The sequence below is a fragment of the Amphiprion ocellaris genome, chromosome 3, assembly GCF_022539595.1.
Source record: "Amphiprion ocellaris isolate individual 3 ecotype Okinawa chromosome 3, ASM2253959v1, whole genome shotgun sequence".
In the NCBI taxonomy this organism is placed as follows: Eukaryota; Metazoa; Chordata; class Actinopteri; family Pomacentridae; genus Amphiprion; species Amphiprion ocellaris.
In genome coordinates this window covers 14,919,810-14,942,906 of record NC_072768.1, presented here as the reverse complement: position 1 = coordinate 14,942,906, position 23,097 = coordinate 14,919,810, and the positions used below count along the sequence as shown (strand labels likewise).

Below are 23,097 nucleotides of genomic sequence, written 5' to 3'. Positions count from 1 at the left end.
TAAAAATATTACAAAGGCCTACTAAGTCTGGCTTATCGGATATAGGATGCGAGTATAAGCCTCCCACCTCACACAGCTTTCTCCTCTCCTTCCGCTATCTACATGTTATTGTTCAAAATATAACTTGCCACCAGAAACGACGACCTCCATGCAGCAACCTACACAACAAAAATGTTCGAGGTTTTGTTGAGGATTTGTGCCTGTCTGAAAGAGGCTTAGAAGTCTACATTCCTGCTAGTCTGACTTACTGGATGTAGACTGTAGGTATAAATCTGTCATTTCCACTGTGCCTTTCATGTAGTATTCTCCTCTCCTTCAGGTATCTGCATGCTACCGTTTTCAAAGTCCCCTACACTATGAGAAACAACCACCTCAACAAGCTCCGTGCTCCAACCTACATGCTTAAAATGGCAAGTTTTGATAGAGATGTAAATCATGCAATAGGGCAGCTCTGCTTGGTTCTTTCAATTTCAAATTTGTCACTTCAGTGTTCATGCTGACTTCCCTGCACGCAAATGTTCTTCATCACTACTTTGCAGAGGCGCTGTCACCACATACTGGGCTTAGAACAACCTAACTAACAACTGTGATCGACTTAAAGAAGTACAAACAAGCCAGAACTTTTATTCGCCCCTTTTAACAGAATGATGATGACCTTTCTCCAGCCCTGACAGCACCGTGGACTCGCTATGCAAGACTACATTTGACAACTCTGTGAGCTTGTATTTAGCTATAACCAAGAGCTAACGCTAATGTCGGCATGCTAACATCCCCGCAATGATAATATTAGGCTCTGGTTTTGCAGGTTTAATGTTTACCATCTTCAGCGCTGTAGTTTTTTTTCTTATTACCAAGAAAGAATTAGAATTTTTACATGTAGGCCGTCAATACAAAGTACAGTTTTGACTGATTTTGGAAACCAAATCTCATGGCATTCCATTTCACTGGAAACCAAAACTATAAACCTCATGTTGGCAGTAGAGACAGACTCAGAGTTTCACCAAAATCATTAGGGTTCATTCTTCAGGGACCAAGAACATCTGCTGAACATCTTTACAAGCTTTCACAGAAATCCATCAAGTAATTATTGAGATATTTCAGTCTGATCCAGAGTGGTGAAAAGGCAGACTGTCATTGCCATCTTTATAAGGTCATGTTGCTTGCATGGCTCAACAGGAGTTGTGTTGCCTTATTGTGATCTAAAGAATATTGATGACTTGGTTTGAATGTGCTCCATTAATTTCTCATTTCCTCATAAATTTCCATTTTGAAAAGACCACTGCCCTCCAGTTGCTTTTGCAAATTTGGTGTTGGACCCACAACATTTTTAGGTTGTATATCTTCTTTGTTTTTGCTTTCTTCACTTTCTCATTTTCTTTCCCATTTGGAAAGAAACTAACTTTTCTCAACTTAAGCCACCTTTTTCCTTTGTCACTTCATTGTTCTCATTCTTTTTCTTACTTCTGTTGCCAGAGTTCGGCATTTTGGTTTTATGGTTGTACCACAAAGTATTCTAACCAAATGACGTTCTTGTTTATGCTCTCATTGGCTCTAAAGCTGAGCATTAGGCTTCCATGTCCACTCATACTGAAAGCTGTATTGGCTCAGTCAATATTTCTATCACAAGGAAGCAAAAAATTAAAATACAGAAAGTTTCTTCCAGTCGGAAACAGTCTTATCTGTTTCTCTGAGGCTCATCATTTGTAACTAGCATCAACAATAATACAAATATTTGTTGTAATTGTAACTTTTGCTGTTTATGATTGGTAACCTGATTTAGCTCTGCTAGTGGCTCCTCACCTGCCATTTGTTAATGGTGGCACTGCAGATGCATCACATGGTCTCTGTGCAGACTCCCAGGTAGTGTCTGACCCAACAGACAAGGTCGCCTCCGAGACACAAACAGAGCTGTACTCATCTTCCTAATTGTCAGGAATGTTCTCATTGAGAAGAGAAAGAGGCTCTTTCACATGGAGCCTAATCAGAGTCATGCTCCCTGTATTTAATTTCGGAGGACACTTGTTGAACAACTGCCTTGTCCTCTTTCAAACGGCTGCAGAGACTTGGAGTCCGACCCACGCCTGCAAAACCACCACAGAACAATGTTAGTTCACAGCCTGGCCCATGTCACCATTCCTCTGACTGCCACATCCGTTCAGTGACACTTTAAACAATGCATCACCTTTATCTGTTGTGCTGCTTTATGTCTGGGGAAAAACTCAAGGAGAACTTATAGATCTGCAAGAATAACTTAATCAGGGTTGTGCTGGGGTTAAAATCAAGGCTACATGTTGGCAAACTGATTGTAGAATTTGTATCCAATCTATTCATTTATTGTGGATGTATAAAATAGATTTTTTTGCGGTATTTCATTCCTTGTGTACAGTTTTGAAAATAGTTATCAAACCACCTGTTGTTTTCTTTACAAAATTGACACAACAGGCAGTGAACATTAATCATTTAGTTAAAATTTTATCATAATGGTTAAATAATTACAGCATCTTCTGTAGGATGTGAAAAATTCTTATAGCAGTCTTTTAAAAGTGCAGTGTGGCTCCACAAAGAGCCACAAATGAAGAGGCAGTGTCATGTTAATACAGTGATCACCAAGGTCTTCAAAAAAAATCCAAAGCTCAATATGGTATTACTGAAATGCTGTTGTTTTAAGAATCATTTTTGAAAAACACACCCTTAAAGGTGAAGTATGCAATTCTAATCCAATACAGTTTTTGTCAAATTGAGAGAGTATCTCCTCACGGTCTACTTGCTGTGTGCTTCTAAAAAAAAAAACTGGCGTTGGTACACAGGCTTTCTAAATGCAAAGAAAGTGGCTCAAACCAATCCACACAACACTCTTCCAGCATTTCCTGTGCACATTAAAGCTTGTGCACATTTATGCCTGTGCAGGGGAAGCAAGAGGGATGCCACACGTGACATAAGCTAACAAGCTAAGTAACAATCCTTCTCCAAAATAGTAGACAGCACCTTTACACACACAAGAATTCACCATTTGCATCAGGCCATTAAGAACGTATTTAAAAGAGTGTTCCTTATTTAACAAGGGAACTAATATATTAACGTGTGATAGATAAAGTTAGTATCTGAGGGTCAATTGCAGCATAATTTTCCTTCTGCTCATACAAACACACTGCATGATTTAACTGTGATTTGTGGGTTCAGATGTGATCTGAGTCAGCTGCAGTAGTCATCATCGCATCCAGGAGTCTGTAACAATTATAGTAACAAAGCTTTACAGCATATAACTTTTGCCTCTGGCTGCCCCGCAGGCCTCTGCTCTCACTATTGTGCCGTAGGGTATTACTGTAAATCTGTGGGCCTTCTTGGCACAAGCCGAGGGTGTGCAGTCTATCTTTAACAATATGACAGTTGGCATGTGGGCTGATCAGGCATTAAAGACACATGTTGGATAATACACTTGTCTGCACACACATTTGCCAAGATTGCTTCCACAAGTCAGCTTCTCAAATGGTGGCGAGAATTTTCTGACATTTCTACAATCCTGGATTTAAAATTAACATTTTCTTTTTTATTTTATAACCAGTCTTGGCTTTCTAATCCCACTGAGGGCTTGTGTCCCTTTGGTTTAGTAATGAGCCATATTTTACAGACTTCAGCTCCTCTGGGGACTTTGATTTACTCTGAGAATTAGCAGACTTGAGGTAATTTATGGAACTATTTTACTGCATCATAGCAAAGCTTTGGAATGGGCCGTTTTCATTTTCTTTATTATAATGCCAGCCTTTTCCTGCCAAATTTGCATGAGCTTGGGCAGATTGACAGTAAACAGCTGTGTGAACGTGGGGATAATGGGTCCACATGCAGGGGTAATATTTCAAGCTGGGATGAGTTGTCACAATTCAGACTAATTTCACAGACTTGTGTTACTGATGTTTTCTGAATTTAAAGCTTTCTTCTTTCATTTGTTGAAAACCGTCAAGTCGATGTGCTTAGTGATGCCTTTGGATTGAATGTTGGTCATCAGAGTTAGCCGATGGTATACATTCCTGTAACTTGATGTATACCAACAAAGGGATTGTGGAAATTCCGCTGATAGATGTTAATAGTTGGGATGTTTTTATTGTCGTTGATTCTTGTCTAAAGATAGTGACTCACATGGCAAACACAAGACATGGTAAGTCTAAAAACTAAACCTGTAAACTGCATGGCTCCTGAAATTGGTGGCCGAGAAAATTAAAGTGAAGGGGTCCACACAGGGATGGTGGCCAGAGTCCGAAAAGGCCGCGTGATTCAGCCTGAAAGGTAGCAGAGATGACGGAGGATCATGGACAAAGGGGCCTCTCACCAGTTGCTCTTTTGCTTTACGCCTCAAACTCACGCGCCCTGCCCTTCGATTGCTTATTGAATTACATCTAATCACTCAATTAAAGTCACATGGAGGAGCAGTGTACATTGTCTGAACTGAATGGTGGATAACAGGCGCTGTGTTGTTGTTCGTGGGAAGTTTCAAAACAAAATGTCTGAAATGTTAGTGCTATGACCGGCATCTAAATCCTAGGCTTCAGCTTGGGAAAGCACCGTCATGAGTCCGGCTCAAACCCTGTCATTTTCCTCATCCCATTAATTCAAAAGCTTTGAGTTCACTTTGTATAAACTGGCATACATGGTCAGAGATGTTTTTAATTTGTAAATGCTGATGAATGTTACAGGAGTGTACAGTAGATACAGGAGTGTGCAGAAGACTCCTACTGGAGAAGAAGGGGATTCACTGATAAGTTCTAAACTAAACTGAAGGTCTTGAGAATCTTTTGTGGTCTAATAAATCAAATGTTTCTGTTGCAACATGAAGATCAGAAGGATCAGAGGCTGGCATGAACAACATAATGTGCATTAACTCAGTATATTCTCATCACCTTATTGAATTCATTTCTGACAGAGCTCTGTCTATTTCAAACCATTTACTGATTTACTGCATATAGCTACATGTACACTTAGAGCACATGTGCAAGTCGTGTTAACTATTCACTGATAAATTAGCCTCATAAATTAAATGCGTTTATTTACATTATGACTACGTTCAACAATCATTTTAAGTATTATTAAGCTTGATCTAACAAAGAAAAGGTAAAATTGACAGTTTTAACAGCATACGTTGACATATTCAAAGTCTTGCTTTGTCCAATGAACAATACACAAGCAGTATTACTATATATGAAAACAAGAAAATGCATACAATTTTCCTATTTAAGATTTCTGGATTAATGATTTGTTTCTTATTTTTACTAAAAAAAAATTTAATGTATTTTTTATTGTAAGCTAATGAATAAATCAGCTAACTCTTCAAGCAGTACCTTACATCAATAAAATTGAATGTATAGGGAATTTCAACTTCAGTTTGAAGTTTCATAAAACAAGCAAGTGAAATTACTCTCCGTGTTGGGTTATCTACAGAATCTGGTCATTTTTCTTGATCAAACCAAAACTTTTTAATCATATTGCGTGCTGCATTTTCAAACGACACAATTGCAGCAAAGTGAATGGCTTACTTTTTCAAAGAAATTAGGTGTTAGGCTCAGCTGACGCGGTTCCCCATGTGTATCTAAGGCCTTAAGCAGGGTCACTTCCAAGGTTTTCTCAATCTATACAAGTTCCATGTGGAGATCTGCCGTGGCTGCAGCGGGTAGGGTGTTGAGAGGCAGCAGTGAGTGAGGAGGAAATGGGGTCTGGCATGTTGACTCAGGAGTAAATCCCCCCGGACTTCTCAAAAGGCTGCTATTAGAGTTTAATCACCCTGCGATCCTGGACACACTCTGTAGCTGAGAGGGAAGACTGATGAGCAGGCAGCATCCAAACTGTAGGCATCAACTCATCCAGAAGCTGCAATCAACGCTTTGGATGGATGAGTGCGATTCAATGATGAGGAAACAGAAAAGGCTCAGAAGAAAGTAACATTACACTCTTGCCTCCACTTTTCACGCTTCCTATTTTATTGAAAATCTGCCTCTTTTCTGCGTTTGAACAATTGGTGTGTGAAACCACTAGATTATACTTGTAAATGATACTTGGATGGCGAGCGCAAGTTATTTGTCCTCCTAGTTATATTTCATTACCTGAGATTTCTCAAGGCCTTCGTAGCAATGTTCTCAATTTCTCAACAAGCGAGGCTCTTCGTTTTCATTATGCACTGCTTGTTTTTAGACAAAGGGGCCATTCTGTTGTCTGCAGAAGAAAAAGGCAGAGCACCAGTGAATTGTTTCAAGGAAATTTGCATAATCCTTAGTGATGGAGTCTCTATTTTAAGTTGAATTTTTTCCAGACATGGCTGTTAGCGCTACCAGAGAAAAGAGAAAAGAACAAGTGTGGAGAGAAATGGACTGTCAAAGGAAGGAACTGAGCTTTCATGTTAGGACACTTTGATTGTGTTACAGATTGCTTCCAGGTGAGGCAGCTCTGGAAGAGAAGGAATCCGAGGGAAGAGAGAATTTTTTTAACTAAGGATGGCATTGCCAGGATTTAGGCATTAGGGTAAGATGTAGAACAGCAGGTGTAGAGAATGAAGGAGGATCAAATATTCTATATTGTGGTGGGTGGCATCACTGTGGAGAATCTCAACTGTTGGGGAAAGTGCAATTTTCAGAAATGAAAGCCAGTGATGGAAGTAAGTACATACATTTACTAAAGCAAATATTTGAGATATTTCTTCTGTACTTGAGGGTCTTCTTCATGTGCTGCTTTTACTTCTATAATAACATTTCAGAGTGTAACATTTAGGATTTTTCCCCCGCAACATTTATTTGGAACCTACTTTGCAAATTACAAGTGTTGTGAGTGAAGTTTTAATCAACTTTAAAACTGCAACTAAAGCTTGTTTTCATAATTGATTAGTCATTTGGCCTTTGAAAGACCCAAATAGCCTCTAAAATAGGTTAATCACAAGTTAAATATTTTTTTATTTATTCCAACCACACACATTAATGCCAAAATATTCAGTTTAATACAATATCAAACCAAGAAATGAAGCTAATAGTTGTATTTGACAATTGACACTGTTAGATATTTGGCATTTTGTCTTGAAATTAACTTAAATGATTAATTAATCTGAAAAAAACTGGAGTAATTATCAATTATAGGAATCTATTAAGTAATCATTGTGCCTCTTATCAGCTTGTAAAATATGATGCACTGATACATATGAAGCTACCCAGAATACAAAAGAGGCATCATTGGAAACATCGCAACCAACTACAACACATAGATGATGCCTACACACACATCTACATGCATTCATTTGCATATTTCTGACAATACTGAACTTTTTGTCAAGTTAAAATCTGAGTGCACATTTTTTACTCCCAGTGGTTCATTTTTACTTTGCTCACAACTGGCAAAATCAGCCCAAAGTCTGTTAAAGTGTAATTTAAAATCCCTACCCATTCAATTTATTGTTCTTCATAATCTGTCCAGCTGTGGTGAACGGTCTTGCCAATGTGCCTGCCTGTGCTGGCTCTCTGCAGTGATTGGAAGCAGGCATTGCGTGGGAAGTCCAATTAGAGACGGAAATTGCACTGAGGCCGGCGCTGTGTAGCCAAGGTTTGCCGCATGTTCACTTACCTGCACATCTGCAGTGATTTTTTAAAAGCAGTAGCCACCTTTTTCCACCACCTTAATTGGAGTTTCCATCGCTGATTGCTTGAAAGAGAAATACACTGCCACGGTCTGCTTCCTGGTAATGGTCTGGCTTTTCACTGATGTCTGATGAGAAGGAGGTGCGTGTCAGATTTAGATTTATACCAGGAGGTCCTTTTTATGCTCATCTAAATAGAGCAGGTCTAAACTTATGGGGTCCCCACAATGTGTGGTACAACAGGTCACCTACTGTCACTGGAATAATGTGTCTTTATGAAATATTACATGTCTGATGGTGTTGCCTTTTAATGAGAAAATGGAGCTAGTTGGCTGAATGAAAAGAACCCACAGCAATCAATCACTAGAATGTTAATAACTGTGAGATTACCTACGTATTCACATGTAAAAGAGAATAAATCACAAATGTTATATGAGATTCTTGGTAATTAAAATCATTTTTCTTCTGTACGCGACATGTTTACGTTTTTTTTTAACATCCAGCCTCTCTGTGTGCAGCACAGACCACAGGCTACCTTTGACCTGAGTCACTGTGTCTGCTCACTCATCGTCATACTGAACCCTCGAGAACGTTTTCATATATCACGTCGGTTCATTTTCTTGACTATTCATCCATGAAAACACAAGTCAGTGGTTTTGCAGTTATAAAGCACGTAATTCCTATTACTGTAGTTTCTAATCCGCATGATGTGGTCTCAACATGCAGCTACATTTATTATTCTACAATACTGCTGCTTGTCCATCACAATCGAGCAGGACTTTCCCTGCTGCATGTTTGATGCAGGTCTTGGGACAGAGCCTCTTGTGCAATGTGTAGCTGGTTCATCAGAAGCCAGAAACGTTGTTCAACATATGGGGATCATTTTAGGGGGAAAATGACTTATGGCCAAAGAAACATATGTAAAAAACATACGGAAGATTGTCTCGAAACAGATTTACTGTCCCTGCATCACATATTTGTGCAGATCAAAAGAATTTTGGCCATGATAAACTTCAAATTGAGTCTGTGGGATATCTCAATCAAATCAATAAGATTTGAAAAAGGAAAACATTTGGACAAAACCGAGATAGCCGTTTCCCACGGGTTGCAGTTTTTGTGCAAAGCTGTGCTAAGCAGCTGCTCGAGGCAGCTTGTATTTAATGTACAGATATAAGAGTGGGATCGGTCTTATGACTGTAGTAAAAATCTAAATTAACACTTTCTTCCCAAATCTTGAACTTTTCCTTTGCGTATGAATTAGAGGTACTATTCTTGAGAACTGTCATTTTGGGCTACTTCACACTTTTACTAGAGTTCAGGGGGAAATACTGTACCTTCTGTATGAATACAAAACATCAGAAAATCTTTTAAAAAATATACATATATATATATGCTACCTGCTGCTTACAAATTAATACTTCATAAGTAATATTTGTCTTTTAAGGGACACCATTTGTTCTTGGCACTGAGTAATTTTGCTGTTTATACCTCCATTGTACTTGAATAATATTTTGAATGCAGGACATACTTGTTATGTTGCTGTGCTGTAGTGTTTGACTTGATTTGCCTGACTTGAAGGCCTCCAGGCCAAAGCAGTAAACATCATAATAATCAGAATCCATCACATCACACGTCCGTACACATGGCTGGCTGAGAGGACAATGAAGGGGAGGAAAGCTTGAAAGACCCTCGTACTACTGGGAGTAAAAATGGATGGGAAGGTAGATGAGAATAGGTGAAACCGATTGTGTAAGGTAAACTAGAGAGAAAATATAAGGTGGGAGAAAAGTCAAGATGGAGGCAGCGCAGTTGAGGAGTTTTCTGGGGCCCCAGAAGTTTTCTACCCAATAAATCCTCAACACATATTTAATCCAGTTGGAGGGACATGCCCGGCGAGAGTTAAAGGATGCACGCTTATTACTTACCTATCCAATTCTGAAAGTGCTGCCATACCAAACGTCCACAACCCCACCCCCAAACTGTACTCCCACAGCCTGTGCTCCATCCAGACTGCAGGCGCTACGAGCTATCAGACAATCGGAGCAGGAATGTGACTCCTGACAGACACATCTCTCAGGACCTCAGACTGAATATGTTCTCAATTAGCTCCATCTGATAAAGTGTGAGTGCAAGTGAAACCCAAGGCGGGCATGATCAATAGCACTTGACTCATTTTGTCAGATGGGCTTGACATTGACAGGCCGCGCTGTGATTAATCGCCATGGTGCAACAGATAATTGTCCGACCACATCTTCCTTTGTAGGTGTCGCTGAACTCTCTGTCATGTCTACGGTGCTTTGAATACGGTTCGTCACTTTCAGTTCATTTCTAATTAATCTCCTCTTGAGCTGGCAACCATCTGAAAGCCAGCTTTCCCCTTAATCTGCCTGTCAGTTATTTCACACATCACGCTCACCCAGAAATTTCTCTCATGCACCACCTAAGGTCCGTGTATCTGGACAAGAAGTGCCATCTGCTGTTCACACTGCACAGTGCACCGGAGTGAGGTCGATGTGTGGCGGTTTGCTTCAGTGGGGTGAGCTGTTTGATAAAAACAAGCTGCAAGCCGCTGCGGTTTCATCCTCAGAAAGTCTCCTTGGTTTCCATGTGCGCACAGCTGGATGTTTTTAGGTTTACCCGTATGGGACCGCTGTGACATGGGCACTGGAGATGAAACAGGCCTCTCTCGGCACACAAACACGGCACTACACTCCCGGCCTTGTGTACAGCTGGTAGGGATGACACAAGAGGCACAGGGCTTTATTGAGTCCTGCTGAGGCTGCTGTGCAAGTCAGCGCAGTGCTCTGGCAAAGCTCAGCCTGCAGGGCAACAGAGGAGAGTGGGCCGATAGAACGCAGGCCGCTTGGCCGACGCCGAGGGTCTCTGTAGGCCAGTGTGCTGTGTGTGAATGTTGTGAGATGAGACCTGCCGCCCTCTCGGCTCCAGTCTTATTAAACTCTGTGAACCTTCCTTAGAGCAACAGACAAAGAGTACAACACCTTTATTTGACCCTGATGTTCTATTCAGGGTGCTGAAAACTCTCTTGCACTTTTTAGTCCACAAAATGCATTATTTGATCACCTTCATACTTGATCCATTACGTCTGTTGTGGGTCTTACTGGATCTGAAGTTTTGCAACAGGTTGGTCTCAAGAGGCTTAAAGGGGAGTTAAGAGTTAAAGGAATCAATTCATGTTACAGGCAATAAACTTATTCACTTTTTGACAGAGAATTCAATGAGAAGATCAACACTGCTCTCAGATCTGCACGCTAAACGTGCTGTTAGATCGGAAAAATGGGGAATAATGTAGCTAACCTCAGAGTGAATGCTTTAAAAGACAGTCTTCCAGCAATTCTGGAATTATCCAAATGCCAAAGTGTAAAAATGACGGTTCGCCATTTCACTGGGAGTATTTTGCCACATCATTTTGTGGCTGGGAGCAGCAGCCCAGCCACCAGCAGCGGTTCCAACGACTTACTGCCCCAGTAGCTAAACTAACTGGCTGCTAGACTGTATGTAAAGATGGACAAATCATTCACGGCGTCAACTATAGATTTCCTAAAGAGCAGTTTTAAAATACAATGTGGTGATAGCAACTTTTAGAGCCAGCCTCAAGTGGTTGTTGGAAGAACTGCAGTTTTTGACACTTGGGCATTGGCTTCACTTTTTCAGCCCCACAGGTTGTAGCTCACTGTTCACACTAATAACAACTTCTCAAATGACACTTTGGCTAAATTATATGAATGCATTTGTTCATGTTTTGCCCAAGTAACTAAACACATAATTTCCTTATTCGGTATATAGATGTTGCTTTATGGTAGTCTCTGTGTTTTGTCACCTTCAGCAAACATGTAAGTTGAGTTTGTAGTAAAGGCCTATCACCTCAGTGCTTTCTTATATGTTGGGTTTTGAAGCAATCAGAAGGACAGATTTGAATTCAAGAAGGAAAAAAATGGCTGGTTTTGCAATTCGCATTGTTTTTATGCACACAGTTTTGAGGTTTATTGCACATTTCAACAAAACACAAGGGTTAAGTGTCCCATGTCACCGGGACTGTAGATATTTTAGTCTACTCAGCTGCTGCCAAATTCTATTTGCTCATGTAGTTAAAATGTTATTTATCCACACATTTCTTAAGCCTGGTGTTCAATATGGAGCTGATTTGTTGGTGAGACCACCGCATAGTAGTTTTTTTGTTTTTTTCTTCTATACGCCATTCCTCAAGCATTGCTTAATGCCACACTGAAGATTCTGAAGACCTCCAAATGAGCAAAGGCCCAGTATCCCTCTGTGTGCCTATACAGTATATTCCCATCTCTGTTGTGGGAAAACTCGTTAGTTTCCCCACAAGTATCTCTTTCAGCAGGAACATAATCTCAGCCTGGGTGGGTTTTCTCTGTTTCTTCATTCCTCCCTTGTCTATGAATAAACTACTGTCACACTCAGCTAATCTTGCTGGAGCTTCTGCGCCCTGCCCTTTCCGTTTACCCACCTCTCCCATTTTTCTTTCTCCTTTGTCTTTGCTGTAAATTGATTCCCGATCACGTTTTTGAACTGCTTCTTAAAGTCAAAGCTGTTACTCTCACTTGCTAATGTGGTCAGGCGCCTTCGTTCCCGACCTCAGATGCAAAAGCTGCTCATGGACTCAATTAATGACGTTACGCCTGTAAAGATAACTGGGGATGGCAGGAGGTTGTTGGATGGCACTGGAGGAGCACGCCTCTTGGCCAGTTCAGAGTGAGTTGACAGCTGGCAGTCATGAAGAAGAGAGCAGAAACACTCTGCGTCAGCTTTGAAGACAGACAGTGAAGGGAAAAAGAGACAGTGAATGTTACAGCCCAGACATCATGACTTTATTAACAACTTCTGCTGTTTCTGTTGCTAGGATTTAGACTCTTTTGTAAGGAGCAGCATCCCATAAAAGATAATAAATCGAGTTCTTATTCAGTTGCTCCCCTTCTCCTGGCAAAATTTTACTGAGTGCCTTTCGTTGGATGGTTGGAATTTATAGATCTTTTAGTGACCTCTTGTGGCTAAAAACAGGCCTATATTCACCCTCATTTTTACTGCCACTCAGTAGCTTATGAATATAACCTATTTTTTACATTTATTGAAATTTTTATATTTTCTGGAGTGACTGTGCAAAATATTTTTGTTCATGATTAGTAATATTCAATTTGAGGCTGTATCCAGATATAAGGATATTGCAGCTTAAGTGAATTTTCTGCATTTCATTTATTTCAAAGGATATTTGATACCTTTACCATTTTTATTATTTTTAATCAGGGATGCAAACAGCACAAAATAGCTGGAATTGATTTTGTGCAAGGGTAATCTCTGATCACTGCTATTCCTGCTCAGAGTGTAAGTGATTATGTGATTAATCATGTAATTAGTTGAAAGCTGCGCTTAAAGATCATTCCTTCATGTCATTGTAGCTGTTAAATAGGTTGATAAATGTACCTCATTTCTGATACACGGCAGTGAACTTGGCTCTTTTAGGCATTCTGTCATTTTTTAAAACATAAAACACTAAGAAAAACATCAAATTGTGAAAAAGGATTTGTTAATTTGTAAAATACACTTCCACATTATTTTTTTTCTAAATCATACCTGATTATTTTGAACAGGCTTCAGGGCTTTTTCTTTGTGACTCCCAAGAAGACACTCATGCCAAAAATGGTCAGCGTTTCTCTAAATTGTCATTTATTAAAGAAACTGACAAGCAAATATCCAAAAAGGTTTGGTGCATGCCCAAAGAGTTGTTAAAATGACATGAAACAATGGAAACTTCTTCAGTCAGTCAAATAAGTATGGCATGGGTTCCCTCCACTAGAGGGCGCCACTAGTTCAACCTGGCAATACAGGGCAATCATTCTGATCGGGACTTTTCAAAATGGATACTGTATTCCATTTATGATATGAAAATGCTTCCATTTACAGGTTCAGAATTTCCTAATAAATTCTTTCCCAGATAAGTTTCATGGATAAGTAAGCAGGATATAGAGGCATGTGGTAAACATCTAATTAATAAATTCCAGTTAATTCCCAACACAAGAAGACAGTCTTTAAGTCAGCAGGTCAGCTGAACATTAAAATGTGAGACTTGTTCGCAGGCAAGCAACACTTGAACATATAGAAAGCATTACATTTCCAGTATTTAATACTGTTAAGATATAAATGGATTGGTTGCTTTAACAAAGTTCTCATTTTCTTCATATAAGAAAGTATTAGGAAATTACACACACATCAATGTATAGTTACTGGTCTTATTGAACATTTTAGACCAGACTGAAGTGATGCAACAGTGTTTGACGACAAGAAAATTGACAAAGAATTTGTTTTTGATCATTTCTAGTATTCCAGTGTATAACAAATGACTTATATTGCATGTATTTTCAGTATTTAAGATTTTTTTTTTTTTGCTTTTAGGAATGAAGCCTTAGATGAAAATCTCTGTTATTGCTGGTGCAGTCTCCCTTAGTCTTCAGCAGGGACAACTGCAGAGATCAAGCCTGTCCTTTTATGTTAAAATGCTTCCATATGAATTTCAGATGCACGATAGCGCCTGCACAGGCATTACAAACTGTCTGTTTATCAGTGGTCCGTTCCCTTTAAAGTAAGTGGGAAAAGGCAGCTCCATTGTGTTGAGCAAGAGATCCTCCTAAACCATATTGTTATTGTTGAGCTTGGTCCACTCAAAGATGTCCTGCTCGCACACAATGTCTGAGTTGATGAGAAGGTAGCGATCACCCACACAGAAGTGCTTCTGGCAGGCGGCACACTTGAAGCACTCCAGATGGTAAACCTTGTCTCGGACACGCATTGTCATCTCAAACGCCCGGATCCTCTTTTCACAGGAAGCACAGAGACCGTCCTGACCAAACAGCCTGAGTGGGTGAGAGATCATCAACATGTTACTGAGAGCAACATGGAAAACATTTACCTACTCATAACAGCATCAAAACGGAGAGAGCAATCACCACCATCTCTATTACACAACTCTTTTACCCTTTTAACTTCCCTTCCAACTTCTGCGTGTACTGACCAGTTCTGCAATAATCGTCACTGTCCCTAAGGTTTTTGTATTACAGCTGGTAGCTCAACTGATTAGAGTGGGTATATTATTAATTAAAGTAATACATGTCTTTAAAGTTCCTCTCCAGTCATTCATTTAACCCTTAAAAATTCATCTTTGCATATCAAAGTTACATATTTAGAGTTTTTTCCCCATAAAAATAATCCCTTTGTGCCTTAAAAAGCCTAAAATTTAACTTGACAATGCTGTTTCCTCAAGAACGTGCAGATCTTTAACATTTTGACACAATTACATGACAGAGCCTCAAGATTATGTCAACAGTGCAAGGCCTGCCAGTGTTGATAAGTGTAGTTTAGTAGAGTAGATCTTCTACTGAATCTATCATCTTTATGTGCACTGACTATAAAATAAAAATGTCCAGCAGGAAGACAGAAAAAAAATGCCCAAACTGTGTCCACTTGTCCCTTTTAAACATGAAAATGCACTCGTTCATGATATAATTTCAAATCCAACATGAGAAAAGTGTCAAAATTATGTATTCTGTATTTCCTTTATTGTCACCAAAAGCATGAAAAAACCCAAAACAAATAATGTTCCTCTCTACTTGTCTGTAGCACTCACTCCCAGATATTTGGTCTTTAAAAAAACATTCAGAAGCACTAAGTTAATTTAAAGAGAGTGCAAAATAAGTTCGTAAAAGAGGTTTGTAGTGTAGCTTTTAACAAAAGTCCCTCAAGCAGATGTTAATGGTGCAACTGTTGGGGATCATTTCAACTGAAGATTGACATTCTTTTAGAGCAGTGCTTTTCCCCACATGCAGCTATGATACCTAAACATGTTGACCAGTGTTTTGTGACGAGATGAGGTAACAATCTGCTTGATTACATCACGATGTGCCAACGTCGCACCACCAGACCGACCTGAGGTAATCTCTCCGACATAGCTTTCTTCCCAGCTTGTAGTAGAGCCGGCGGCCCACCTCCCCCAGCCGGCAGCCACACAGGTCGCAGCTCAGACAGTCCTCGTGCCAGTACTGCTCGATGGCCTTCAGGAAGAATCTGTCTCCGATGCTCTGCTGACAGCCGCCACATGTCAGCAGAGATGGTGGCATCTGGAGGACCTCATCCACCGGCTCCCTAAGGAGGAAAACGCAACAGTTTTTTGATCAGTTGTTTGGTGTATAAGGTGCCGGACAGTGGTGACCCCGAATGGCGTCTTTGATTGAGTGACATTTTCAAACCAGCACAGCTACATGTCCTTTTTTTTCTTTTGTACTTCATTTTCTGTTGAGGGACTTTTCACATATTTCACTAATAGTTTAAGGTGTGAAATAATTTGAGTACTGTGGCGACATGATACTATTACTGGAGAAGTTCATATTTTCAGTGAATAAAATCTAGATTTCCGAAATGACTCGCTAGCATTTGTTGATCCATGAGTGTAGTGAGTCTGTCAGGTTTTAATGCTCCTGTTTCTCGCAGCTTTTTATGAATTATTATTGTTTTTGCCTTCTTTTTAGTTCTATTACTTTTAATCTGTCTTCGATGCATAGCTAGAATATGTTATGTTCCTGTCCACCTGAGGGAGCCATTGGATATTGTTAAATACAGCGCTGGATGCACAAAACAGTAAGGCTGCTTTATTTAAGAGAAATATTAAACACTCTATGTGACACTAGAAACTCAATTAACAGTGAGTTTAATTACACTTGGACAGCTTCACTTATGTGTCACTTCAATTGTTTGGTTGAAAAAATGAACTTTTTCCTGTCAAGTGCAATTTCTACATTAAAGTAAAACTCTACACTTGGTGATAAACTTGTATATTTTTCTACTTCACAGCAAGGGACTTCTGGCTATCAGTTCCATGCAGTTGTTTCACATGGGACAGTTTGGCTCAATGATGATGCGTCCTTGCGTGTCTTAGAAATAACATTATTTCAAACTATAAGTCATGTACTCACTCATTGGCCTCCAGTGTCTTCCTCTCTATAGTGGATGTCATTCTTCTAATATGAAGTCCAGTCTGATCCAGATCAGATATCAGGGTGCAGAGCCAGCAGATTAGCGGATACCTGTGAAGCTGCCTGCACCTGCTCCAGCAGCATCCAACCTGCCGCCTACAGTCTTTGTGTGTGTGTGTGTGTGTGTGTGGGTGTGTGTGTTAAATCAAAAAAGGCAACTGAGTCCAGTCGAAATGGCCGCAAGACGAGAACCGTGCGCTCTGAGCAGCTAAGCGATGATGGAGGACACTGTCATCATTTCCTGAGGCAACGACCCGCGGTGACACATGTGTGCATTCTCTCATCCCGCGGCCACTTCACCGACACTCCGCTGCTTTATTCAGTCCGGACACCATCGATCCGATCAGAAGGTCACTCGCGTGGATCTGCGTGTCCGTGCGTCCCTGTCAAAGTGCGCTCCTCTCCTCCACACGAAGCCGTTACTGTGCGGCAGCATCGTGTTTAAATACGTCGGGCCCCCTCGGTGTCTGCTTTCGTTTCCCTCTTCCTGCTCACGACTGTTTGACAATGGGGGGAAATCGGTCTTAAAGCGACAGCCGAACAGCGCGCAGCTCCGTCGTGACTGAGACTAATGAGTTCATTATTTGCTGCGCTAAGCCAAAGTGCCGATTGGACGAAAGATAAAGAGTGGCGCGGTATAATTAGCTCAGGAGCAATGTTCCCTGTAATTTTTCATGAGTCTGAGCAAACACACAAACTCCCTGAGCGTCCCTTGGACCACTGTGAGCAACATCAGACGTGTGCACTGTGGTCACACCAGCATCACATCCATTCAAGTTACATGGTTCATTAAAAGAATCAAATTACAGCATTTACATTTCTGTTAAAACACTTTGTCAACAGGAGCCAGTTGAAGGCTGCAGTGATTTTAGTGACACTACAATGTATAAGAGTGAAGTTATTGAATATTTGTCTCTCTTTACTGTTGCAGCGGTTTTGCAAATTGCAGACGGACCCTGTTCACTCCATAGACACCAATGTTATTCCTGTAGCTTGAAAGACAGCTACTTTTGATAAAACTGGGCTTGTAGCACATTGTCTGCCTTGCAACAATGGGAAAGAGGCACCGTTTATGTTTTGACAACCTATATCTAATGAGTTATTGATGCTGGAAGTCTGAATCTGTGAATATCTTTCCAACTTTACTGAACTTGGGGCCACTACCACCTAAGGAGTGATATATTTAATTTTGAGAAAAGCATTTAGCCATACTTAAAGCTTTAAGTGCTTTATTAACACGGAACTAAAAATTTTGTATTGTTTTATTATCACAGGTTCTGTCTGAAAAGAGGTGGCATCATTTTAAACAGTGAAATCAAACTAACAAAATGTAATGACCAACCAGTGAGCAACACTGGATTCTGCAAAAACATAAACAACTTTTTAAAAATCTAAATCTTATCTTAACACAGTTAATGTATTAACTTTTTTTTGTGTGTATGCATGTATTTATTGATTTATTTAGTACTGTTAACATATCAGAGTTCTGAGTGAGTTTTTCTTAAGATAGGCAAAGGCCATTTATTGATTACATATAGGCTGTTAAATGTTTATTAAAAACTAAAAAGCATTTAAAAAAACAACTTAGGCATTTATTGAGTCACTAAAATACTGTACAGTACAGACCACATCAGCATCTGGTAAATTAACAACCAGATACTGATGTCTCTCACCATATGGACTTCAGGAGATGACTGGGGGATGATAAACTGTGACCTACTGGTTGGGTTCTCTCTGTTCTCATGTTTCTTACATGTTTGTCCCCTGACAGCCGGGTCCTAATGTTTTTTGAGCAACACACCATACTATGATGTTTTCACAATGATGGTTCTACTATGAAGCCAGTTTGACATGTTCAGGTGTTCTTTGTGAAAACTCAGAGATTTCAGGTATCAGAAGGTGGTTTTCAACTTTCTTTGTTAACTTTCAGCCTCAACTTTAAACTAAATTTCCTTCACTAACCCAGCCCTCTGGACCTCCAGGAAGCTGTGTTCCTATTGGCTGTCCAGGTGGCTGCTTGGTGTTATCAGGAACACCTGAGCAGCTCAGTGTCGTCCTGCTTTATTTAGCTGCAGACAAACATTTCCTCTGTTTCTCTTCACCACTGAACCGGGTTTGGTTCTGTTGCTTTAGTTTTTTCTTTAGGTGTTGGCTTGCAGCTTCCAGCAGTAAAATAGACTTTAATGTGTTTCTTGGTGTGTTTTAGGGCTTTGTACTGGATAGTTGTCTTGGTAAATGTGGTTCTTTAGCCACAGTTAGCACAAGGTGCTAATGTTTGCAGTGATTAGTGGATTTGGTACAGCTGAGTTGTGTCTTTATCTTGGCTGTAGTGAGTCTTTAGAGGTTTTTGGTCAGACACATTCTGTATTCTTGTTTGAGAACCAACGTTGGTTGTCCAGAAGGTAAGAGTTCCTGTCCTGATTCTCTGTTCTCAGAGGTTCTCTGGTAGGCTGCAGGAGACTTTAGCGTTTGGGTTGTGCTAGTTTGGTTTTTGTATGGTTTCATTAGGACGACTATCTTGAGGCCCCTCCATGTGGTTTAGTGAGGTTTTCTGCAACAGTTCTACAAAGCAACCTGCAGCAGAAGAGACTCAGAGTTTTTAGGAAGTTCTGGAGACCAGACTTTAGAGCAGCAGAAACATTTGTCAGCAGTTTGAGCAGGAGAAGGTGAGCTTCAGAGTAGAAATGAGACAGAAACCTTCTTGACCCGTGTGGTGAGGTCCTGTACCAAGAGTTTGAGCAGGTTGTGAAGAGTCTGTAGTTCTTTGGTCTGAAAGCACAAGAAGAGTCGACTCATTAAAGGAAAAAACAGGAGATATTGTTGGTTCTTCTGTCGCTCTGCAGTTTCCTTAGACTGAATATCAAGTTTATATTTTAAATGATTTCCCATGTGAGCCCAAGAAGACTTCAATAAACTCCCTCCATCTCCTGGACACAACGTATTTTATTATATTATATATATTATATTTTTTCTCTTTGCTTGTTTAGTTTTGTAATCTGTGTGAAAGGTGCTAAACAAATAAAGTTGATAAACTGAATAATTGATGAACTCATGATTGTGACAACAGAAGTATTTTCGTTGTGATTTAAGGGTTTGTTTCATTTTTAAGGTTGGGGTTAAAATCTTGACAAAAAAAAAGATTAAAGAAATAAACTACAGTAAAAAAGCAATTAAATCAAAGAAAAAAACATGTAATATAATAAAACTTTTAAAAAGAAAATTAAACATTAAATACAATTAAATTATATTAGACAGAATATTTAATTAGATAATTAAACAGAAGATACAAAGCATGTAATTATGAAATTTAAAAAAAAAATTTAAACAAAAATATTAAACATTAAAGATGAAATATTTTAGATAATTAACCATTTAAAAAATACAATTAAACAAGAATATTACACATTTAGAAAAATATAAAACATTTAATTAGATTATTAAACCTTTAAAAGTCAAAACATTTAAAAAATTAAATGTTTAATTAGAAAATTAAATCTTAAAGACAATAAAACTTTAAATAGGAATTAAACAGAAAATACAATGAAGCATTTAAAAAGAAAATTAAACATTAAAAGGCAGTAAAACATTTAAAAAGAAGAACCTTAATGAAGCTTTAATCAAAAAATTAAACATTGGGAAAGAAAAATAAATTTTTCAAACAAGCCGATAAAACACTTGAAAAAACAACAATTAAACATTAAAAAGACAAAACATTTCGAAATCAGATCAGACATTAGAACAGAATAAAAGGTCAGAAAAGAGCAAAACTAAACATTTAAGAAGAATCAAACTAAAGACAAAACATTTGAAAGGGCACCAGTTAAACTTTAGAAGATCAAATTAAACAGAGGAGACAATAAAACGATCAAAAATAGCAAAAACAGAAAAAGATCTTAAAGCATTTTCTAGTCTGAAATGAAAACATCACGTTGTTTCTTCAAACATTTCCTCTTTCTATGTTCTTGGTTTGATTGTGGACAGATTTACTAAGAACTCATTTCAGAAAACTGCTTTCCAGATAAAGTCTACTAGTAGTTGAAGGCATTGATTAAACTAATGTTACCTTCTGATCTCCACAAACTTTACTGTTCAGTGAAGAGAATCAAAGTTTGTTAAGGATTTCTAAAAAACCCACAGGTGAAGGTCTGAGAAGAACTCAGATGGATGGTCTAAATGTGAAATCAAGACTCATGGTCACAAGTTTTAAGGCTTCTGTTAACCAGAAAGTTCAAACTAACAGAGAAGTAGTGAGAAACTTTTAAAACTTCAGTCCTCAGAGTGTCTGAAGGTTCAAACTAACAGAGAAGTACTCAGGAACTTAGAGGATTTCAGTCCTTGGACTGTCTGAAGGTTCAAACTAACAGAGAAGTACTCAGGAACTTAGAGGATTTCAGTCCTTGGACTGTCTGAAGGTTCAAACTAACAGAGAACTACTGTGGGACTTAGAAAATTTCAGCCCTCAGACTGTGTGAAAGCTCAGGTCCTGAGGACTCGGGAGGTGTGGAGGCTTTGGAAAGTCTTGGAACTGAGGGTTCCACCCTCCAGCACAAAGGCTGAAGTCCAACCTCCTGAGAAAAACGGTCGAGTCGAGACTCGAGTTAAAAAAAAACTCGAAAACGACAAAAAATAGATGATAAATGCGCAAAAAAAAGAAGAATTTGTATCTGAGCGAATAGCTCAGGGAGTAAGAAGACGGACTACCAAGTGGAAGGTCGCAGGTTCAAGACCCGCCACCGGCCTTTTACTTTCTTTGTCTTTGTCAGGATTTTGAGAAAATTTAAGCAGTGTCTGGTCTTGAACCAGCGACCTGCAGCTCCATAGGTAAATCCTTAACTCACTGAGCTACAGATCAGATGAAAAGAAATAAATTCGTCGTCCCTTTGGCATCGTAGTTCCTTAAGTGACCACATGGGTGGAGCCAAGGCGGAGTCTGGGTGGAGTCGGGGCGGAGAGTAGGTGGGGAGGTGGGTGGCGGCCTCCCCCCTCTACTCCCCCACCTTCCCCCACCACCCACCACACCTTCCCCCGCCCGACGAGTTTTTCGAGTCTCCACAGGTTTTCCCGAGTTTCTGGAGTTTCCACCAGGTCGGAGGCAGAACAAGTTGTCATGAAGAGATGTTGAAGTCGGCCAGGATGGACTGACTTTTTACAGCGACTAGAAGGAAGACCACTAGAAGAGCAGGTCTTTAACCACCATCCATAAAATCCATGGAGTCGGCTCCAGAGAAATGAAAGAAGGTCAACTTTTATCAACCTCCATCCAGATGTTCAACTTGATATCTTTACTTGGAGATTTTTAGCACCACAAACCTTTAGTATCACACTTTATCATTTATTAGGACTTTAATGGAATCCATCAGCAGATTTAGTTTTTGTTGACAAACTTTATTCTTGTCATCGTGGGACTGCAGTATTTAAAACTCTTCCTTCTATTTGACCTCATGTTTATTAGTTTTAGTGGAGAAAGTTATTTTAATTGTTGATTAGTCTCTTAAAAACCAAGTAATAAATTGGATTAGTCAAGAGGTTTAAATTTCTTACTTTGTCATATTTTAAATATGACAAAAAATATAAAAATAAAGTGCCTTGAGAATATTTGACCTGTAATTGGCGTTATATGAATAAAATTGAATTCAAATTGTATGTATCTTGTAATGTTGGAGTAATTCAGCCATATATGTTGGAAAACACATTTTCTTTGTCCATTAATCTGTCGTTTTCTCCAGTAATTCATTTCTTGTTTTGGTTAATAAAATGTCAAACCAAAATATATTCAGTTTATTGTCATAAAAACCAAAAAGATTTACATTCATGATGCAGGAATCAGGCAGTTTTTCACTTTTTATCTTAGTTTAGTCAGAAAGATATTTGATAATGTGTGAATTGTTGCAGCTTGTGAGCCGTAAAAGGTTTTAATCTTTGGGGCCGAGTGTCAGAAAACATTTAGAAACCAACATCAACAAAGCACTCAACAAAGATTTGAACATCATTAAAGGGAAATCCAAATTTGCATGACAATGTCTAATTAAAGGACATTTATTTCCAACATAAATGTGTGATATTTATCCCCTGGAGCTTCCTCTTCACATCGTCTTCCACCTGGACTGGTTTGGTTGGGAGCATATGCAACAAACATTTGAAAAACTGCACTTTAACATCAATGAATTACACTGAAGTTTAATCTCTACATAAATGAGACTGAGTCTGGATGTGCTGCTCTGTCATTAACTCCTACGTTTAGGGAAAGTTCAAACAAAAGAGGACAGTTCAGAGAAGACTTGAGAATGAGCTTATTTTGAACAAACATCTCAGACTTTCTGAGCTTCAGCACCTATAGCAAGATATTTTAACAACAAGCAACTCAAGAGATCCAGAAGTTGGAGAGAGTTAGCTTTAGCTGAGCCAAAGAACATGTGGGACGCTAACCTAGCG

General features: G+C 39.3%; 1 protein-coding gene across 1 annotated transcript; it reads right to left on the bottom strand.

Moving 5' to 3' along the window:
* Positions 1 to 13,286: 13,286 nt before the first annotated feature.
* On the bottom strand, positions 13,287 to 17,259 carry lmo2 (LIM domain only 2 (rhombotin-like 1)). The gene is made up of 3 exons (XM_023277906.3): positions 16,606 to 17,259; positions 15,563 to 15,778; positions 13,287 to 14,493 (listed from the first exon to the last, which is right to left on the bottom strand). The coding sequence occupies exons 1-3, from the start codon at positions 16,644 to 16,646 to the stop codon at positions 14,268 to 14,270; spliced, it is 483 nt and encodes a 160-aa protein (XP_023133674.1). The 5' UTR covers positions 16,647 to 17,259; the 3' UTR covers positions 13,287 to 14,267.
* Between the last annotated feature and the right edge of the window lie 5,838 nt (positions 17,260 to 23,097).

Excerpts from the sequence above, each read along its gene's own strand:
- lmo2 (XM_023277906.3), bottom strand. The coding sequence starts at position 16,646 with ATGACATCCACTATAGAGAGGAAGACACTGGAGGCCAATGA. Across the intron at positions 15,779-16,605 it reads AAGACACTGGAGGCCAATGA|GGAGCCGGTGGATGAGGTCC; the intron begins GTGAGTACATGA and ends TTTCCTCCTTAG. Across the intron at positions 14,494-15,562 it reads TGTCGGAGAGATTACCTCAG|GCTGTTTGGTCAGGACGGTC; the intron begins GTCGGTCTGGTG and ends TCACCCACTCAG.